This window comes from Anser anser (assembly GCF_964211835.1).
Source record: "Anser anser genome assembly, chromosome: 24".
Lineage (NCBI taxonomy): Eukaryota > Metazoa > Chordata > Aves > Anseriformes > Anatidae > Anser > Anser anser.
In genome coordinates this window covers 4,711,700-4,733,393 of record NC_139745.1, presented here as the reverse complement: position 1 = coordinate 4,733,393, position 21,694 = coordinate 4,711,700, and the positions used below count along the sequence as shown (strand labels likewise).

The window sequence follows — 21,694 nt, the reverse complement described above, 5'->3', positions numbered from 1 at the left end:
AATTAATGGGCAGTGGCTGGCCTCCAGGGCCCAGGTTTCATACCAGGTCTAGGCAGGAGCTAATCTGGAAAGTGCCTGTTGCTTAGAGGTGGATTAGTTTATCTGTGAACCTTCTTTGCCCTTGTCACTAGAAAGTGATGGACAAGAAAAGGTGGTGGGAAGGGATCGTAACTGGATGAGGGTTCACCAAGAAAGTCATGAAGGGAGTATATATAAACGCACATGAAATTGCAAGCTGTGTGCACGGCGCCTCATGTTACCGCCCCGCTGCAGCATGTTGTTCTTGTTCTGTGCTCTGCAGCCTCATCCCACCGCACATCGCCGCGATTACAGCCCTGCACGAGGAACGGGGCCCCCCGCACGAAGGCAGCATCCTCCACAAAGCAAACATATAACAATCATGCGCCCACAAAGAGCAAACAGGAAAACACGCTCACGCCACAACCCCAGAGAGAGCTGTGCTGCTCGGAGCCCAGGACGTCCTAAATCTTCCAAATGCGGCAACCCAGGGAGATCTGTAACACCCCGGCTGTGACAGAAACAAAAAGGGAGTCCCAGAGAGAAGGCATGTTGTTAGGATTATTATCTAGCAATGAAAGTTTAATTTTGGACTGAACTGATTTATGCCCATAAACCCCAGCACGCTTGGTCCACGGCCGTATAAATGCCTGACGGCTCAGCCAGCTGCACGAGCTGAGGACTCCGGCAATAACATTTCAAAATCTCTTTTCGCCCCATGAAATAAAGGTCATAGCCAGTACACGAGAATTCAAACATGAAATCTTGGCAGGAAATGACTAAGTGAGCGCTGCAGCCAATTTACCTTCGTCTTAGATCTGCCCAGCACACAAGGATCTCGCAATTCAAACAGACATCACAGCCTCCACGCAGAAAAAAGAATCAGACTGCTCTAGTCGCTTGCTTTGAGGGTCAGTGCATCTCAGCACAGATATCACTACAAAATAAAAGAATTCTGCTTTGTTCCCCTAAAGTTCTTCCAATTCTAGCCTTATGCTGCAGTTTTTACTTTTGCTTCCCTTAGAGACAGCTGTTTTATTTTTATTTTTTAAATTGAGGCTGAAGCCACTCTTATTTCTGAGCGGATAAATCATTCAAATTGGCGTTTACAAAGCCTTTTGTAGTCCCTGAATAAAAGGTACTGAAGATTACACCTCTGTTTTGCACATAGAGGCAATCGAGGGGCTGCTTCGAGCTTGCTTCTAAGCAAGCACGCATGGGGGCTTGTGGACGGACTGCGCGGGACACGTGCAGTCACGGTGCACATTTTGAGCAAACACGCTGAAAAGCAGACCTGCGTGTGCTGAGCCCAATCCCCTATTAACTGGCCTCTCCAGAGAGCCTGGCAGCTCTTTTGTCGGTTAAGGGTCAGCTCAATTTCATTTTTTTTCCTCTTGTTTTAATAAACAAAGTAACTTTGACATACAGGAGCAGGAAAAGACATACAAAACAGACACATTTTATTTAATGCATGCCTATTACTTAAAGGGCAATGTGAATTTTTTCACCTAATTTGGTCAAAATATTCCCTTTTTCAGCTGAATCCTTGTCTCCCAAACCCCAGCATTTGTAGTTAACATCTCTGTAGTTAACAACCAGATATACAGAGGAAGGTAGCTGTGACCCCTGCAGTTTTGCCCTTTCAGGGCTCTCCACCTGCATACAAAAATCAACAGAGTGAAGCCAGAGTCAGCAAGGTGACAGGGAGACATTGCCACATCACTCGTGTGCCACGCAGCTGCCTTCCCGCTGCCCGATCACCAACCGTGGGCCTCTCTGCCTCTGCAGGATATTGTATGAGAAATAAGGGCAGCCTCTGCCTGGAGTCCTTTTTACAGCTGCTGGTGTCCCTCGCAAGCAAAGGCAATTACAGCCCTGTAACCCGCAGCATGTGAGCGCTTCTAAATCTGGGGAAGGACTGAATCCTGGCAAAGGCAAATTGTCTCAGGTTACCGTCCCGAGAACTGCTTGCTCGTGGCCCGAAACACAACTAGGATCCCCTGTTGCCTGGGAGATGCTGCGTGAGCCAGCTGCAGCCGTCCAGCAAATAGGCAGCGCTCTCCAAGGACAGCAGCTGAGCCCTCGAGAGAAGAGTCAGGCAGGGGCCGTAGGAAGAGGAAGATCTCGTTGAGCCACTATCTTGCCAATGTAGACGTGAACCAAGTTTCCACCTTCTGTGGCTAACGATTTCTCTGCTAGGTGACCTGCTCCTCGGGTGTCACTTGCGTTTACCACACAGAGCTGGTCACGCACTCAAGTCTCCTTGGTAAAATTCTCGCCGACACCTTTCCAAATTTCTCTTAAATATTGCACATCTTAAATTACAGAAACCATCGCTTGTAATTATCATGTATTTTACATAAAATCTCTACGGAACGCGTCATTGCAAGCACTAAAAGGAAATTTGCAGAAAGCTACAAGCTTTCCAGTTGCTGCCCTGCCGTGCTGCAACAGTTGGAGGTACAGAGTCTGTGGGGGTACCTATGAAAGGGAAACTTGCCACGTCCAAAAGACGGCGTGGGCACAAATGCTCACAAAATCAGGTGTGAGTGCCTTTGTGTCACTCAGCTAAACGCTGAGTTTCCAATATTTGGATGAGCCCACCTCAGAACTTGTGCCCACTGCACTGGCAGCGCTTCAGCCTGCACAACCCCGAGCACTGCTGCTAGCAGGTGGCAGGGCAAAGCACACGTGCTGACCGCCTGAAAACTCAGGAACAGATGAAGAGCGCTCCTTCACACACAAAAGCACCCACGAACAATAAGTAACAGCAGCAGAAAGCCCCTGCTCCAGGCCCGTGGCTCATTCACAGAACCTCATCCTCCGATTTAAGTCTGGGATGTACGAGGAGAACTTTGTGGAACAGATCTGCCATGGGTAACAACGGAACAGAAAGGTCAGAAGCGTAACTCTCAGAAGCCCCTCTCACCAAGGCTTTCATGTAAAGACCAAGAAGAGTTGTTTTAGCCCCTGAAGCAGAAGACACGAAGCAACGCCCCATCTCTTAGCTGCAGAGGCGATGCCCCACACTCATTCACTGAAGGAAGCAACGGCAAATCTCTGCCTAGACTTAAGGAGTTTCCAAAGCTGTTTGCACGTTCCTGCAGTTTGAGGATCACAGACTTCCCTGCAACAAGAAAACATCAACACCCGAACACCCCTCCTCTGCTCCCCTAACCCACCAGACCCAACCTGATTTACCGACTATTTGCCCCAAACTGGCAAACCCAGGGAAGCGAAGCCTCGGAGCGGTCCTGTTACCTTGCATTGCTGCCTGCGATGGAGCAGCCCAAATCCCAGCCCAGGCGGAGCAGCAGCAGCGCGAGGGCGGCTCTCCGGCTGACTCCCGCCGCAGACAGTCAGAGCAGGTGCGGTGAGCGAGGGGCTCTCGCTAGTAAATCATCACTTCGCCAGCAAAACGCTCGAGTGCTTGCCCAGAAACAAAAGCAGTCACATCATAAACCAGAGGGTGACATCAGCACAGGGATTGCATTTCCTACACAGCTTCAAATTTCATTGCCTGTGACTGGAAATTGGACTCTCACGATTTGAGTTACTCCAACTTTTCACGAGAGGCGCAGGAATTCCTGATTCCAATTTGTTAAATAAAATTCACTTCCAAACTCTCTTTATTTCTCAATGACCTGACGATAGAAGAGAACAACCAAGCAACACTCCTAACAGAAAGTCAAATGCTAACAAACACCATTATTAGCCTGACTTCCCAAGCCAGGTGCTAACGAAGTGAGCAGCCGAACTTTCACTGGAAAGGGTCGGTGCTATTCCAACAGCCCAGTCTGAGGCACAATTATTCAAAACCTCTAAACTGCCCTTTCCCACTCTTATTCAGAGGTCTGCTCTGCCTCTTCTTCTAAAATTAAAGCTAGCAAGGATCTGGAAACACACATTTCGTCATTCCTTGGTTGAGTCATTGTTTCGGAGCATGAAGCATGATGCACTCTGTGCTTACGGTCTGACACCTTCCCCAACCTGAAGTGCGTTTGTGATTTTCCACATACAGCTCTTCAGGCTCTCCAAAAGCAACACATCCAAGACTTCTATACAAGCCCAATGGGCCACAATTAATCTTCCCGTGAGTTACATGATGTTTGCACGGGGTTGAGAAATACTAGAAATAAAAGTTCCCTTGGCTGAGTTAGATGCAACACTGTGTACTTTCTGCTACTAATGACTCTTCAGTAAGTACCTCTATTACCCCACATATTCCAGATCCCTCTGATTTAGCCATCACGGCAATTTTCTTGGTAGAAAAGTGTTTACTCAGTTAAAGGTAGCCACTGAAATGCCTCAAAATTTAATTGCTGCCATTTCTCTCTGAAAATTTCTAGGTGCTTGGAAAAGAGGCAGGTAATAAATAATACTCACCCAGGACACAAACTGAAGATTAGCTTTCTTTCTTTAGAAAGCACTTTAGCTCCTTGACTCCCTATTGCAAACAACACAAATATATATGATGATCCAGTGCAAGACCATAAACGTAAGAGTGTTCAGTTTCCACAGACTTGACATCCCGTACATCTCACAGGATTTTTGCTTCATCGATTCCCTAACAGCTGCCACCAGCAGAAACACTACTTACCCTTACAACACCTGCAGGGCAGGGAGTTATTTCATCTCCCTCCTGGGATTTGCACCTCGGAGGATTTTGGCATAGGGCAAACCTGGCAGAGCTAAAAATGGAACCAAGATCCGTGTCCCTGGCCAGCACTGAAGCCAGAAAGCTTCTTTCTCCTTCTGAGATGCAGCAGCCTGGAAACTCTGACGCCCACTCACGCATGCTACAGACCTATGTCCAAACAGATCTCGCAAACGGAACCCTTTGTGAGAAGCTGGGGAGAACGAAAGGAAGAGGCGGACAGACCCAGTGCTGTGCAGTTGCAATGTACAGTTAATCTGCACCCTAGATCTTTCGCCCAAGTAACGCCGTGCCTTTGCTAGTTGCTCCTGGTGTTGAAACTTCGGGCTTTCAAGGTGAAAAGCTGAAGGGCAGCACTGGAGCGGTGGAGCACCCAGAGCTACATCCCAGTTCAAACTGTTAATTCCTAAGAACAGAAAAAGCCATTTCTGCCTTAAATGAGGGCGGTGGAATTCCAGGGAAGTCAAAAGCCTGGCAAAAGCCAGAAGTTTAAGCTAGTACTTGGGATCATGACACTGACAACAGTGCTTGGTCACTGAGACAGTTCAGGATCTGCTGCTGCTTGATTTTTTACCATCCTCGCATCCTATGCACTGTCTAGGAACACTGCCATCAGCTGCAGACCTCAAAGAGGATTTTTTTTGCCGTCAGCCATGCTGGTTATGCCTTCCAGATAGACATTTGTATTATTATACAATTTCTTTCATTTCATTAGAAGAGCTAAAACAAAACCGACATTTCTCCCCAGCAGTACTGAGCTAGTACATACACCATTTTCGTGGAAAATGGCATGATTTGCAGCCACCATCTGAACAGCAACAGAAATTACCTAACCTCTAATATACTCACACGAGGGAAATCCTGCGGGCTTGGATCATTCGAGAAATAAGGCTGCCTTAGAGTTACAGGAATAACACATGTCCAGAGTGGGCTACAATCTGCTAAAATACGGTTTGAAAAATCAACTGCTAATTGTTTCTACAACTTGCATTTTATGTTAAAAATTCTCCCAAAGACTTCTGGAGCCAGAGCTCAGTCTGGAAAGGATTTTTACGGTCACACTGTAAACCCACAGAAAGCAGGGATCTAGAACGGAAACAGGTCATTACAGCTAAAATACTGATCCCGGGCTCTGCCTGAAACAGCTGGGATGATTTCTCCAGTTAAGCAAATTACTGTAACTAAAACCCACTCTGATATTTAAAGAAATTGGGAGAGATGCTGAGTAGTCACTCTTCTTCCCAGATAACAAGATAAGAACCATATTAATTGAGGAGTTTCTAAGTAAGCACTTGAAATTTAGGTAAGCAAATTCAAAATATCAAGACCATATTTACATTCTGGGGTAATAATTAAATATTTAATATCTTGTGGTTCCAGTATTCTAGGTTTTTCTATGCACCAAAATATTTAGTCATGTAAAAAACATCTGTAGCAGCTGGAAGACATTCGTTTGGCCTGCTAGGATTCATTAGTTTAAAAACACATAAATAAAGTGCTCATTTTATTTCCAAAACTCTAACACTGCTTCTTTCAGTTCTCTTAGGGTGCTTGGTGAATAATGCTTAGGCAATCTTCTCAGCAGGAGGTATTCGATACCAGTTTCACAAATGCATACAAATATCTGTTAACTAACTAAAACAAGTCTTGAATTTAGGTTAATGCTATTCTGTATTGACTAACCCAAGTCTCAGAGCAATATGAAAACCAGCTTGCAAATAGTTTAATCCCTACTTTTATTTTTTTTCTCCTAGGCTCCCAAGTTCCCAGTGCCGAAATCTACTTTTAAAAATCACTGATGAAAGGAAACTTCTCTTCAGAACTGGGATTCAGATACCTGTGTTATGGGATTACAGAACACAAGCCTTCATGCATGCCTTTTCTCCCCCAAAAGCTCCCGCATAATCTTAATACTTTTTTTAAAAAAATAATAAATCAAGTAAACAAGGGCACTGCTGAGATCTTAAGAGAGAGATGAATTCGGCTTAGTACACACAGGGATCACTTTTCTGGGCAACAGTTTGCAAAGGGTTATATATTGGCCAGCCAAGTTTCTTTTGCTGGAAGATGCTGAGGTTTTAGCAAAGTTTCTGCAGAGTATGCAACAGTGTTCAGCATTTGCTCAGCTAATGAGTTAAATCATTGCAGCTCTCCGATGACTTGAAGATTATGGGTGTAGGAAAGGGTACTGCTCAGCGAGGGGAACTTTCAGCAACCACCACCAAACTGCGGTTAAAACAGACACCAATGACTCTATTCAGCTCCCAAACCTCAGACAGTTTCCATTTTCTCAATAACAAAGCATTTTTGTGGAGTGAGGTAAGAGGCCTCCATCTGCCAGGTCTAACTCCGCTAAGATTGCTTCAGAGCCCGGCCGAGCGAGGGCTGGCCGGCCCAGCCGGCGTCCCTCACACCAGGACAAAGGGACAAAGCTGCAGCAGGACAGACGTGGAGAGCGGCCTCCTCGGGACCGTCCCACAAATTCTGCTGGGATTTGGTATCAAAAGGAGCCTCGAGTGAGCTCCAACCAGCGCACAGCTGGCGAGTTCAAGAGGCTGAGCAAAGAGCGAGGCTTTTCACCGAGGATGGGCTGAAAGAGGCAGGAGGGAGCCAAAGACAAACGGCTGCTGGCGTTTCAGTGCTCAGCAATCCATCACAAAGTGTCAGAAGCACAGAGCGTTGGGATTTAGAAGCGAACGCAGGCCTCTGAGCACGCGGTGTGGGATGCAGCCTCCCTGCGGGACAGCGCGGCCCGAGGGCCCGTCCACACCTGAGCGGCTGCTTGTCCGAGCCAGAGCAGTTACAGCCTCGGAACAGAGATCAGGAGGGATTTGGGGGTTGTTGTTGTCTTGTTTTGGTATTTGGCAGCCTGCATGTATCTTGGCATCTCAGCTGCAGGAACACCAAGCACCTTTTGTTTGAAAGTCAGCTCTCAGCTCCTCTGAAAATCGGGCCATTTATGTAGATGCAGATAAAGACACTGCCTCCTGCCAGGACCCCCCCAGCTCTCCCCTCTCTTTAACCTGCCACTTGTTAGTCATCTCCCTTGCCATTCTGAGACTCAGCTCCAGGTTCAGCACATCCCAACCGCCTGCCCTGCCAAAGGATGAGCGAAAGAGAACACCACAGCCTCGGGCTCCCTCGTGCAATAAAGGTAAAGCCCTCGGAACAGCACGGAGATGAGGCCAGCTGGAAAGAGCTTGGAGGAAAAGCGGCTACACAGCACGCAACATCAGGAAAGGATCTTCATGGAGTATGTGAATCTTCTGATCCGTTTTTGGTCCCTGCATAACAAAGTCTTTAAAAAGCAATGCCAGATATTCTGCCAGACACGACAGCAACTGGTGCGAATGGATGACCTGTGACTTGGGCAGGTCAGAACATCCAGGACCCAACTGAGCTTCAACTTTGGTAAACAGCACTGCCAAGGGCTGTTATTCACACCTCTCGGAGCCCTCATTCTGCCTGTGTGACAGAATGCATACAGGTTTTAAGAATCACAGTTCAGAGGGATTAGGAAACACAGAGAATCCATTCCAATTGCATTATTTTAGTCTGGTACATCAGGTTTTATATTTATGAGGACAACAATAAAGATTCCTGAGCAGAAACTGCCCCAAAGCCATTTTGCACAAATTTAATTGAAATTTGCAACCTCCAGACCTGTGCTATTACTGCAATACAAAACAAGAATCAATGGGGTAGAAACAACCAACAAACATAAAAACACATGGAGCAACTGCAACTTTTCTCTCAACTCACCTGCAACCCAACTTGAGCAATGTGCTAACTTGAGAAATTTCACTCCCAAAGATGCCAAATTTCTAACCATTAATCCTTATTTCTGCAGATCAGAGACAGTCTCCCAGCCACACACTGACACAAACCAAGGAGGAGCTTTTTAATGCCAGAAGATATGGTGTATGCTTCCAGCTCTGCCGCTACTTTCCTGACTGGCTCTGCAGAACTTCCTTCCCCCCTAGACGTCCAAGTTTTCCCACCATCTGAAGCAAAGAATACAACAGTTCAGTTGGAAGGGACCTTCAAGGATCATCTAGCCAACTGCAAAAAGGCAGTTCTTCAGTTGGTTTTGTGAAGGACTTTGCATTCCTGTAGCTGTTTCTCCTGTAGTTTTGAAAACATTAACGTTGATCTCCTCGCTATCTAGTTTAATGCCAGGTACCCAGCTGGATACCTGGAGAGCCCAGCTGGCAAGCAGCACACCATCCTTTCCCAGCCGTGACAAAACATCTCCCAAGCCAGCTTTCTTCCTGCGAAGAATGCTGATGTCACATCTCAAAAATCCACACTGCTAATACGAGCCCCAGCGCGAGGTCAGCCAAAGAGGACTTCCATCAGAGATGAGCTCTGCTGGAGAAGGCTCCCTGGAGATCGTAAGAATAGCAACTCAAACCCAGATGGCAACAACGTGCAGCGCACATCTCCAGCAGACGCAGGCACGGGGCAGAGGACTACGCAAACTGACCAAAGGCCACCCCGATTTCTGCCATCTGCTAGCTAGATGCAGAAGCCTGGGCTGAAGGCCTTTGGGAAAGGTCAGGATAGGCTTAAAGGCTCTCAAGATATTGCTTTTGTTCTCACTATTAGCTTCTCAATTCCTTTGTTAAAAGATACGAATCTCTCTGTAAGGCGGTTATTTGGAGCCAAGAGTTTAGATATTATTGCAAAACATATGCTTAAAAGAGACTGGAAATGATGTTGGCAGTGTTACAGAGGGGAGTGAAGCGCAGCTTTGGGTCAAAACAAAAAAAATCTAAGCTAGTAAGCAATTCCCATGTGATAGTTTGGAAGAGCCAGCAAAAGCTTCTTCTAGAAAAAAAACAATACTGTGAGAACGAAGCTAACAAGAGCTGGCTCTTGGAAAAATAAAAAGGCCGGTAATAAGCCCGAGTATTGCCAACAGCACATATTCAAGAGAATCTTTCTGGGAAACCGGCTCAAGTCATTACGCTGGAAAGCCCTTAGGGACTAGGGACCTTGAGGCTAAATGCTGGCAAATTGCTTCATCAGTTAAGCTGGTCCCAGTGTTTTCTACTGCGTAAGAATAATTTGTTTTAGCCTACAGGTCTCTACAGAGCAACGGGTAAATTCAGGCTGCTTCCTCTGGGAAGGGAAACAAAGCGCTCAGCGAAACCCTGCCCGTGCAGGACGTTTTTAGGTTTCCCACCATCACTGACAACCTTTCAGCCCAACAGCCGACCCAACATACGCTGTTGGCTTTGCTTTACTCCCTGTGCCCCTCGGTGCCACTTACCTGGGGGGAAAATCACCCGAGCTGCTTCTGCCAGCTCGCCACGAGTGAGCTGTCGCCACAAAAATGCGATGACTGTGCCTCCACAAAAGCATCTTCTGGAGACTCATTCACCCAAAATGGACGTAGTCAGAGCAATTATTCTGATGTAGCTTGTTTTCCAGAGGAATAAGGAAACCTTGCTTTCTCTCTCCATTTCAGAGAGAGATTAGTTAATACATCAGGAAAGAGATACACTGATGCAGAGAGATAAAGGCAAGACTTTTGTTTGAGGTCTTCTATTTCCAGTCCAGTTACTCACAGTTACAGGAGCATACAGAGAGCACAGAAGACAACAAATGCGGTCTCTAACACCAGCAGAGAAAAATCCTGCATTGGCAGGGGAAGTCAAGGCACTACCTAATGACCTCCCTCCTTTTCCAACCCCTTTTCTGATTCACGATGCCTTCTTCCTTCCAATTGACCTAAATAACATGTTCAGGCAGCACTGGAAGTATTTCCGCCTCAGACTTCAATAGCGGCAAGATCTCCACATCTGGAAAGGGTATTTCTCAGGAAAGTCACACCACAGGTGGCTTAGGAGCGCTTTTCCCAGGAGAGGAAGAGAAGCACCCTGTCTTGCCTCCTTTCAGCAGTAAGACTTCCTTGCTGCGGGAGAACAAAGGTTGCCCAGGAGCACAGCAAACACACACTATGCCTGTGCCCAAGTCCCAGCTAATCTGAACAATGTGGGCAGAGGATTCAATTACCTCATTTCCAGGTGTGCTGTCAGCATGAGCCATGACTGGCTTGGGATGAAAGAGGAAAAGCTGCTCCTAGCTCTGGACTTGTCTGCATCGTTTATGGTAATTATTGCCCAGCAGCCTGTAATCCTTTAATGTCATATCACTCTCGCAGCCCTCAGTCTCTCCAGAACCTTTTGATCACCACTGCAGAAGAGGCTGAAGGCCAGAGCGCGGGGCCCACCAGAGCAGGAGGCATGCCAACCCAGGCCGCAGAAAGAGGAAGGCAAAGAAAGCCATGGAAAAAGGACTTGGGTGATTCAGTCAGCTTCAGAGCTTCAGACACAAAGCGATTACGTATGCTAGCAGCATCCAAGCACTTAAAACAGATGCATGTCCAAACAATTAGTCTACCTGTCCAGCTGTTCACTCCAGCACACCACCTTTGGTAACATAACAGAGCATTCAACAGGAATCACAGGAATTCAACAGGGGAGAATCCAACCCCTATCACTACATGGCTGTTTCACACACAGTTTTTTTGATCCTCTCCAAAACTCATTCTTTATCACAAGTTCAGGCACTTGTGATAGCCATGCAGGTATCTCACGTCTTTGCAGCCCCCCCGCAGACAACTAATCTCAATGTTACCTCACAGCAATGGCCTCCACAGGCTGTGCATCGAGTAAATGAACAAGTAAAAAGTCAATTGAAAATGGACTTGTCAACAAAGAAATGTATTGTGGGGGAATACAAGAAAGAGCTCCAAAGCTGCACGGACTGCCCCACGGACCCTCGGCAGCCTGGGAGATCATTTTCTTCTTTAAAGCATACGCATACGTACAGTTCTTCTATACAGGAGGTTGTACATGATCTGCACCACCTCATTTTCAGGTAACTGGGCTTCAAAAACTAAAGGAGAAAACAAGCAAGAAAAGCCCACATGCCTTTGTGCTACAACACGACTGTTTAGTCCATAACAGCTAGTCTGTATCTGTTATCTCTACATTTTTTATTAGCTCATGTTTACTTTGGCTGCACATCCAAGCAGTCATTTAACCAGGGTGAGAGAGGAAAATCTTGGACTCTCAACAATGGCCAAGCAGTTTAATCTGCCGCTGGGGACAATGACTTGACTCCTATTGGTGTTTAGCACTGGCAGGGTCAAGTGTAACATGTGGTGAAGGAAGCACTAGGGAAGCAGATCTGTGGCCATTCCATCAACACTGAGCGTTTCCTTGAGCTATTCAGAGGTCCCTTTCCCCTCCGAGAGCAGAGTATGGCTCCAGCTGCCCAGTCACCTGCACCAGCTTCTCCCCTCGCTGGATTTATGACTTCAGGGGCTGCCAACAGCTCCAGGTTGGATACAGCACATTCCTCTGGCTTACAGCTTAGATGTTCAAAACTCAGTTAGGAAGCTGTTCAGATTATGTCCTTGGCATCAGCCACCAGGCTAGTGCTAGGAGCTGATTTATGTTCCCGAAAAGAACCGGCATTGGGCAGGCTGGGCACAAACATCACCCAACTTCTGTCCAGCGATGATTCCAATCAGAAGGGGCTAGAGTTAATATTTATCCATGGTGCTGATTTAAGAGTTTTTTGAATTCGTATTTGAGAAGTTCATAATACTTTACATACGAGAACTCTGTAATTTGCAAACCTGGAACCATCTACAGTAATATATTCAGAGCCATATCAGAAATGATACGAGTTAACAGTCAGATTAACCCAGGCCAAACAAAGTCAAAGTGAGATTGCACTAACCACAGGAACATAAAATTCAAGATCTTTATTGCATTGCTACTTGGATTCTGTGTTAAAACATTTCTAAATAACTCTTGATTAAGAGTTCTAACACAATTAGCTTAAACCTAACAGCCATGTCTTTCTGTTTCCTCCCAGCGTAACACTATCATCTCAGCAGGCTCCTGTTGAGTAAGGGCAGAATCACTGGTTAAGACTGTTCTCCATTTAGCAAACACCAACAGACACCAAGTGAGTCACTCGGCAGAGGCAATTCTGCTAGGATGAAATACAGGAAGGTGGAAGCCATGTGGCATTCTTCAGTTTCCCCTTTCCTTTCACAATCAGACCCTTGATATTTTCTTCGACAGGAAAACTGACACTCCCCCTCCCTGTAAACTGCTGACAATCGCATTTTACACCTGGCAAAACCAGTGCAAAACGGAAGGAAGAGAAAAAACAAAGAGCAAGGACTTTTCTCAGCAGCTGCATCTCCCCAGAATGGCACATTTTTCTTTCCAACAGTAGCCAAAGACACACTCTTCCTTCATGGACAAAGTCTAGTAACTTCACGTTAGTCATTACGAGAAATGCCACCTCTTCTCTATTAAACTACAGGACGGAGCATGCTGCAGAGTTGCCAAATCTGGCTGCAGCACACAGGTCCTGTTGGAACCAGCAAAGCTCGTGCAGCTGAACCCCTTTGCTTGCAAACTCTCAGCCCTTGCATTTGAATGTCCTGTCCTTTAAAAGCAATCCTAAACTCTTGGCAGTAACCTGAAGATTAAATACTGGTCAAGTTCCTCTGCCCCCTAACAACCGGTCTTTTCCCTTTCCTGGCTGCAGCTGGTAGCTATTGTTATCGCTGTTCTTTCTGTCTTTTCTTTTACATTTGTTCTGATGACTTCAACAGGCAAAACAGTAAGTTCTCTCTTCATTTTTCCAGTTTGGACCTCAAAATCGCACCGACATCAGCAGAAATAGTCAAAGTCCTGTAAGGAATGAGGGGAACACAAGCTGTGGGTAGCAGCTCGCACTCTGGGCTGGAAAGCAGAGCACAAGAGCCAGTGCCACCCAAACTGCTTTCTTGCTCGACCACGCCGGGTGCTCGATAGTGGGCACAGCAGTGGATGTCGACCAGGGATACCAAACACCGGAGAAGTGGCTTCCTTATATGAGCAATTACCAGAAATTATGAAACTGTTTGTCCAGTTAAGAAGTTTGGCTTCTATTCAGACCAGGCAGCCACTCAGTCCCCGGTTTTCTGTAAATATATATATTTGTCTATGGAAACTTTCTGACATGAAAGGTGAGGCAGAGGCAAAAAGGTTTACACTCACGTCTCTCCTGAGGCTCCTGATGCAATTAGGGTTCTTCAAGCATGACCTCATGCAAGCTCAGCACAGCAAAAATCCCGCAGACACGAGCAAGAACCCCAGCAGGCCACCATGAAAACCTTGTGCATCACTGCTGTGATTACCGTAAAAGTCCTCTTCTGGGGAGAGGGGAGCAGGAACCACTTGAGCACTAAGAATAACCAATTTATTCCATTTTCCTGCTGGTACTGCAGAAAACAGCAGGCCACGTAACAGCATCAGCCGAGCTACAACTGGGAACTCAGCAGAAAGCATCTCGCCTCATAGCACAAGCAATAGCGCGAGTCCTGGCTGTGAACTGAACCAAGTGCTCCCGAAAGTGGTGCACTGGGAATTCCAGTAACTTGCCCACTGAGGAGATTTTCCCAACTCCATCATTTTAAGGGTTCACTTCTGTCTTGAAGCTGCCAGGTCCAAAACCTATGACAACATCACTGAGCTTGTTCCCCTCAGAAATCTATTGCCCGTTGAACGCTGTCTACAGCCACACAAGGCTGTTACTCTACAGGAAAAAAAAAGTGTGTGAGAGCAGGGCAACTGCAATGACATGGGCCAGGAAGGAGACTCCTGCCTTCCTTCCCCACGAGGACCTGGGAGAGCTGAGCCCCCCAGCTGCCGGCTGTGTCCTCGGCCAGTGTGGCTGCTTCAGAGCCTGTTCTAAAACGAACTGCAGTGTAAACAGGAAGCCGAGCTGACAGCAGACGTGCTGCAGATGGCTGCAAATCCTACAGAGGGAACAGCAGTGACCTCCCATCCTCCCCAAGACCAAGGAACCAGCCTGATCCTCAGCGCACGAGTCACTGCTCAGCTCTCCGGGTGCTATTTCAAGGCAGGGGAGGTGCCCAGGTTTTCCATCGAGAGGCACCTCAAAAACATCCAGTATGGAGCAACAGCGGTGCCCCAGCAGCTGGGGCCAGGGAACTGTTCACAGGGCATCCCAAATTCCATAGCAGGATATTTCCGAGCACCACCCTGCCTTCAGTTGTGGCAAGGCTATGTCACCAGCCTTAAAAGTATACAAAATTACAGTCCTAGCTGGGTAAGAATTAAAGTAACGCTCACGACTCTGTGCCTATTAAAACTTCTAAGGAAGAAGCTAGCAAGAAAAGGAGGAAACCCTGCGGTCTCCATCCTAGGAGAAGGGGAAAAAATAGCACAAAAATAAGACAGGAGAAATGGCAGACTTCCCCTTTTCTGCCATCCCGCTGATGGCCTGCCCGTCAGGAAGTAAAACCACATTTTGATAAAGCAAACTGGGGAAATTAGGCAGTTTCAATGCCTTTGTGAGCAACACAAAAATATTACTTGTTTCAAAGGCAGATTTTTAAGTTCTGGAGACTCCCGAGGAAATATCCAAGAAAATTCTTCTCAAAAGTGAACAGCAAAGGATCATTTGACAATCACACATTCATGGCAGCTGGGAGAGCTACAGATTTCTACCACCTGGTAGAGGGGTCAGAGAAGTACCTGTAAAAGCTATCTTACCCCAACTTCTCCTAAACTGTCCATGGGTGGCCGGTGCTGCCACCAGCTCATCAGACCTAAGGTCTGGTCCACAGCGGCCTTCCCCACGCTCCTATGACAGGTTTTCTGATTTGGAAACATTTCTTTACGATTTTCAAAACAGAGAAACAGTGAACGTATTAAATTCAAATCCAAGTAGAGAGATCTCAGTATCAATGCCTGCGCTACGGAGATAAGTAACCACCAGCATACGCCATCTATTTCAGCTTTGAGTCAGCGCAGAGCAATTCCTCCCAACACGCTTTAACCTAACTGTAAAGTACCTCCAGCATTTCCATGCATTCTCATGAAAGAGACAAAGCAATTAATGTAACCGCAGGTGCAAAATACCTACAGAGCTCGAAACCAAAAGAGAAAACCTTACCTGCGAGAGAGCATATAGCCATCTGAAACCAAACTGCATTCAGTAAAACACATTTTGCAGCGATGCTGAGCTATTTTTCAAAGCCACAAGATGCCAGCTGTGACGTTTGAGCTTTTGTTTAAGAAGAAAAAAGCAAAGGCTGGAGAAGCCTTACCCCATACCTACCCTGGGACTCCCTGGACACACAGCAGCCCGTTAGGGCGTGCTGAACGTTTCTCTGCACTAAGCTTGAGCATTTGGTTTAACTTTACTTCAGAGTTTATTGGTCGGGTAAAGTTTCAGAGCTTTAATAAAACACAGCTTAAGCACTGCAGCTTCACAGTCTGGGAAAGAGGAACGGCAGAAAGTTTTTTTTTTTTTTCCCTTTCTTTTCTTTTAGAAAACGGCATTCGCTGTGCTTCCTCGAGCAAACCCGGTGAAGATCTCCGAGCAGGATCCACCTCGGGCAGGGGCAAACCCAGCCGGGGTCCCGCGGGGATGCTCGGTCCCCCCCTTTTCCCCCAGCCCTCCCCCGGTGCCCCGGGGCTGCCCGTGCCCCCTCGGAGCCCCCCGGCCCCGGTTCTCCCCACCTGCTCGGCGCCCCGGGGCCGCGCTCGCTGCTCGCCCCGACGATGGGCAGGCTGGGCACGGCTCGGCTCGGCTCGGCACGGCTCCGTATGGCTCGGCACGGCTCGGCACCGCTCCCCAGCCGGCGGCGGAGCCCGGCACTGCCCCGCCCGGCTCGGGGCGGAGCGGAGCCGAGGGGCGGTGAGCCGAGCCGAGCCGTGCCGTGCCGAGCCGTGCAGGGGGCGGTGGGCTCGGCGGCACGGAGCCGCCCTGCCCCCGGTTGAAACCGGCAGGGATCAGCCACGGGTGCGCCCCACGGCACCCGTGGGAGCCCCCCCCGGGGAGGCGGGGGGAGCACGGCGCTGCCGGGAGGTCCCAGCACCGGGGGGATGCCCCGCGGAGCACCCCGGGCCCCGGCTCGGCCCCTCCACCGGCGTCGCCCCCGTGGCACCGATCGCCTGCAGGGCACCGGGGATGGCGGCGGTGGCGGCGGGGAAAGGGGCGAGTGGGGGGGGGAGCAAAGCTCCATGCCCCGGCAGCGGGGAGTTAGAACCGGGGGGGCTGCGGCCATCACAGCCTGAGGGCGAGGAGCCCCGGGGGGGCAATAAACGAGCCCCGGGACAGGGCTGGGCCCGCACCGGAGGAGGCCGCGGGGCCCGGGCGGGCGCCGCTGTCACCATGGAGACGGCGCCACCGGCCGCCATTACGTGACGCGTGGAGCCTGCGGCCTAGGCCCTGCCCCGCCCGCTCCGGCTCCGGCTCCTCACGCGGCCGCCGCCGCCACCGGGTTCCCGGTACCGACCCCGTCCCCTCTCCGCCATGTCGGCCTCCTTCAGGAAGGCCGCCAAGTCCGGGCAGCGGCAGCACCGCGAGCGGGCCCAGGTGAGCGCCATCCCCCCGCTGCGGGCCGCGGGGCTCCGGTGCGGGCCCTCGGGCTTCGCTGCCGGCGGCCCCTTCATCTCCTGTCCCGCTTTTCCCCGCAGCCCGCCTCTCGGAAGAAGCTGGGGCTGCTGGAGAAGAAGAAGGACTACAAGCTGCGAGCGGAGTGAGTCGGGGAGAGCCGGGAGGGAGCCCCCCGGGGCTGCACCATGGCCGTGCCCGGCCCTGTCCTGAGTCCCCACACATGGGCAGTGAGACGTGCGGAAAGGCCTCACGCTGTTATCACTGCAAATAATAAAGGAATTACAAGTGCTGTCTTCTGTTTTTAATGGCTGACCCCGCGGAAGGTCCAGGAGGGCTAAGCTGGACAGTTGGACAGCACTTGCTCCTCAACACAGCTCATCTCCAGCCTTGTTGAGGAATAAGTTATGAGGCTGAAGTTGATTGTTGGTGTCCAGCTTGGTACAGGGAGCCTTGGCTGTCATATCATGGTGCTGAGCATCGCTCTGAGGGACTCAGCATCACCTCAGGGAATGCGGACATGGAGAAATGCTGAACTGCTCTTTCTTTTTTTCCAGGGACCATCACAAGAAGCAAAATGCCCTCAGAGCACTTCAGAAGAAAGCTCTGGACAAGAATCCCGATGAGTTTTATTTTAAGATGATAAACACACGGCTCAAGGTAAGAAACTACCTTCAGGTGGGATTACACTGCAGCTCCAAGTAACAAGTTATGTTTTTAAATTTACAAATTAGTAAACAAAATAGCAGACTTACCTTGGTGCTATGGAAGTTTAAGTGCTATGTTCCATCTGTTTTTAGGATGGAGTTCATGTAATTAGACAACCAAAGGATGAAGTGACTCCTGAACAGGCAAAATTGATGAAGACACAGGATCTTAAGTATGTAGAAATGAAAAGAGTTGCAGAAGCCAAGGTAATGCTTCACTTTTTCAGTTTCCATTTTGCCCAGAATTGTTTTTACTGTAATTTTTTTTCCTCTCCTTTGGGGAGGGGTTGCTGATGGTGATGGATATTGTGTTTATGTTCAGAGAAATCTCGTTCATGTAATACTGGAAATGATAGATGGAAATGTCAGTGGAGCTCAGTATATAGAACCTACAGAAAACTACTAAAAACTATACTGTATGTTATTATAAAACATGGCAATTTTAATGTAAATTTCAGACACTAAACATGTACCTTGCTTCTGATCTGTATAGAACTGAGGATTATTGATTATTGTTGCTGAAGCAGGTAGACAGAATCAGTAGAAATCTGACTTCTGTTTCATGCTCTAATGTTGATCCATACACTATCACTGCAAATAAAGAATTAAAGTCAGCTTGGAATATTCCTTCATATCTTTGCTAATAATTTCAAGGTAATCCTTGAACTGAAATACTTTGAATTTTGTCTGCCATACAGATAACTTACTGTTGTTTTGAAAATTGGTTTATACATATTTGGTTGGGTAATATCAGAAATTACCTTGACTTGAAAAGAGGCCATGTATATAAACCAGATGCATTTAAATTTTTGTAAAAAAAAGTATTAAAATATTCAGTTGCTTGTAAACTTGAGAAGCAAACAGGAATTCACTTCAAGGAGACATCATTCACCTTGTTACAAATGTTTGGCAAAACTGAGGTTACCTTTTCTTTCCTGCAGAAAATTGAAAGGCTGAAGTCCGAGCTCCATCTGCTGGATGCTGAGGGGAAGCAGCCCAACAAGCACGTGTTCTTTTTTGATACTAAAAAAGAGGGTAAGATTTAAATAGGCTTTACTGGATTTTTGTTTGTTTGTTTCAGGCTGTGTAAAATGTATAAAGCAGTAATGTTCTTTATTTATGCTGTTATTATAAAAGATTTTATTTCAGGAATAGTATTTCAGGTGTGCTGTAAATTGTTTTGATACCTAGAGAAGACCTCAGTTCTGCAGGAGCTATGCTTCTGGGGCTCTCTTTGCTGCTGACTGTGCATAAGCTACGTGCTGGGAAGGTTTGCTGAGCATCAGTCCAAGAAGTCTGAGTTTATTCCTATTTTTTTTTGATTTATAGTTGAAGAGTTTGATATTGCAACTCATCTGAATACTGTTCCAGAGCTAGTAGATAGAGTCTACAACCGACCAACCATTGCAACATTGCAGAAAGAGACACTGAAAGGAGCTACTGATCCTGTCCATTTAAAGGTAGTTTGTACTACCCACTATTTGTACTGTAGTCATCTTAATGTATTTTTTTTATATACAATAAGCACTAAGAAGGGTTCTTTGGACCACTGTGCAAGAGAAAAAAAATCTGTTGTCTTTCATCATTTTTTATTGGTGAAACAAGGCTGTAGTGGACGTCACTTAACCATCAAGTACCTGGAGACTGCAGTCCAATTTTCTTCTGGACTAATACGGAGAACTTGTTCAGTTGTATCCCAGCTCACTGTGGATTATAAGTCAAGAGTTGTGAAGTTTGGGCCAGAACAGCGTGGTATATACTTGATGAGGTAGTTTCCTACCTCCTGCTTACACAATCAGCTTTGGTTCTAATGTTTTAATATCACAGCACTTCTGTCCTAGCCGTAGCTAAGCTTGGCTTTAACACTGTAAATACATCTTAATTAGTTTAGATGTTGGGCAGTTCTGTAAGCTGAAGTCAGTATGTGTAAGGTAAAAATAAACTTGTCTTAAACTGCCGATTGGTAAATTTGTAACCTGTTGTTTTCTGAATCAGATGTCAGATAACAAACACCCTGTGGTCCCTTCCATTTTGCCAACTTTCTTGGTTTGGCTTGTCAGTAAAGCAGTTGGACGAGTTGTAGGCTGACAAGTTTTCTCTTCTAAATGTCTGAGTCATATTGTAAGCATGTTGGGATCTGTTCTCCTTAATTTAATTACTTAAATCACACCTGCAATAATACCATTTTTGTGCTGGGAAAACCATCAGCTCTTAGTAGGTAAACATGATCAAACAAGCTGCATTTTGGGAGGCCTCTGTGCAATTTCTAAGCACTTCAGGAATCGGTCTCTGGTCTTTTTTTCCTCTGAATAAACATTTGTGGCTTTTCCTTATGGAGTTAAATTCTGTCTTGCACTCAACACTGAAATTAAGAGGAGTTATGAAACTGAAATTCCAGCTGCTTACCAAACAAGGTTCCACAGCTAAGTTAGATGATGTGTGGTGGGGTTTCTTTGCTTGCTTTTTTCTTTAGTTTGGACTTAGGAGATTAAAAAAAGTGTGAAGAACAAAGTCCTAACTAGAAAACATCTAGTATGAGAATCAAGATGTTATGCAGTTTGCTGAAACCCAACCACAGAACTAAAGCAGAATTGTTTTATATGGCTGAAATGTAAAAAATGTTTGTGAGGTCTCAGAATAGGTCAGCTGTAGACTGTAGCGTCTTGTTCCTCTCTCTTAAAAATGCTTCTTTTTCTTCTCCAGAAATTAGACCAGCAAAGGAAGAATCAGTATGACCTCCTGAAGCAGCGCATTGAGCGAGAAAAGAGCATGTTCGTTATTGCACAGAAAATCCAGACTCGTAAAGATCTGTTGGTGAGGGATTTAACTGGTTCTTTGGATCTTTTGTTAAAGTCGCTAGGTCTATCTATACCTGAGTTTCTTTCATTTATACTGATACTTCTAGGTAACTCCTAAAAATAAGCAACCTTCTTTTATCATGGAGAAAGCAAGGAGATGATTCAATGAAGCATTCCGGTTGTGACATGTCTAATGTATTTGCTAGTCCAGCTCTATCGCATCAGCAAGAAAAAAGATTCAACTCTTGAAATGATGTACAGTCTCTTCTAAAATACTCTTCTTGTTGTCACCTCTCAAGTATTAAAAAGTAGCAGAGGAAAGGAAGCAGTTCTCTAGGTTTCAAGATCTTAAAAACCCAGTGACCAAAAAAATTATTTGTCTCAGTGGGGCTTGCTGTTCACTGGTGCTTGTGAACAAAACAGATTGTGCCTGACAGACTAAAGGCAGAAAGAACAGATGGAAATATAATTCCCACCTAAACAGTGGGAAGTGACCATTTTTCACTAATGACTTGTCAATCCCAGACAGGGACTTTAGGATTTTTTTTTCCCTTGTAAGAATGACAGCAGATCGAGTAATTTTTGTTTTTTCTTCCAGGACAAAACTCAGAAAGTAAAGGTGAAGAAAGAGACAACGAATAGTCCAGCTATTTACAAATTCAAATATCAGCGGAAACGTTAACCATTTCCTTGAAAAATTACACCCAGTCTCTGGTTAGAAAGAGGATTCTCCATAAGAAGAAGTACTGATATACTGCCAGTATCAGTTTGGTTTTCATTGCAGCCTAGTGCTTTGTTAAAATAAATTACTGTGGGCCTGCAGTAGCCATAAATATATTTTATCTAATTAATTGATTAATAAATCAAAGAGTTTGTTCTCTTGGTATTTACAATGGGAAGCCACAAGAGGTGCCTAACTGTTCTAGTAATACGTACCATAAACAATCTTTGAAAAGTCAAGGTCGAAATGAAGAGAGTGGGAGATGGGCTGCACATGAACAGAAACGGCGTTCCAGGATCTGTTACTTTCACATCTTGGGCCAGTGGACCATGACATGGCCAAAACC

General features: G+C 46.7%; 2 protein-coding genes across 5 annotated transcripts in view; one reads left to right on the top strand and one right to left on the bottom strand.

Moving 5' to 3' along the window:
* Positions 1-16,505, bottom strand: part of FHL3 (four and a half LIM domains 3) — a 28,475-nt gene extending 11,970 nt beyond the window's left edge. The window contains exon 1 of one of the 4 annotated variants that reach the window (XM_083810334.1): positions 16,246-16,505. Coding sequence is in view for 2 of the 4 variants with exons in the window: in XM_083810331.1 (XP_083666457.1) it covers positions 15,677-15,698 (22 nt within the window). In the remaining 2 variants the exon portion in view is untranslated. Of the gene's footprint in view, positions 1-3,279; positions 3,529-15,676; positions 15,796-16,245 lie in introns of those variants that run through there. The other 3 variants (XM_083810333.1, XM_083810331.1, XM_083810332.1) reach the window with 3 other exon arrangements.
* Positions 16,506-16,789: 284 nt separating this feature from the next.
* UTP11 (UTP11 small subunit processome component) lies at positions 16,790-21,490 on the top strand. Its single transcript, XM_083810336.1, has 8 exons — positions 16,790-17,104; positions 17,206-17,267; positions 17,680-17,782; positions 17,923-18,036; positions 18,771-18,864; positions 19,159-19,289; positions 20,533-20,643; positions 21,226-21,490. Exons 1-8 carry the CDS (start codon positions 17,042-17,044, stop codon positions 21,307-21,309), a joined length of 762 nt encoding a protein of 253 aa, XP_083666462.1. The 5' UTR covers positions 16,790-17,041; the 3' UTR covers positions 21,310-21,490.
* Positions 21,491-21,694: the final 204 nt, after the last annotated feature.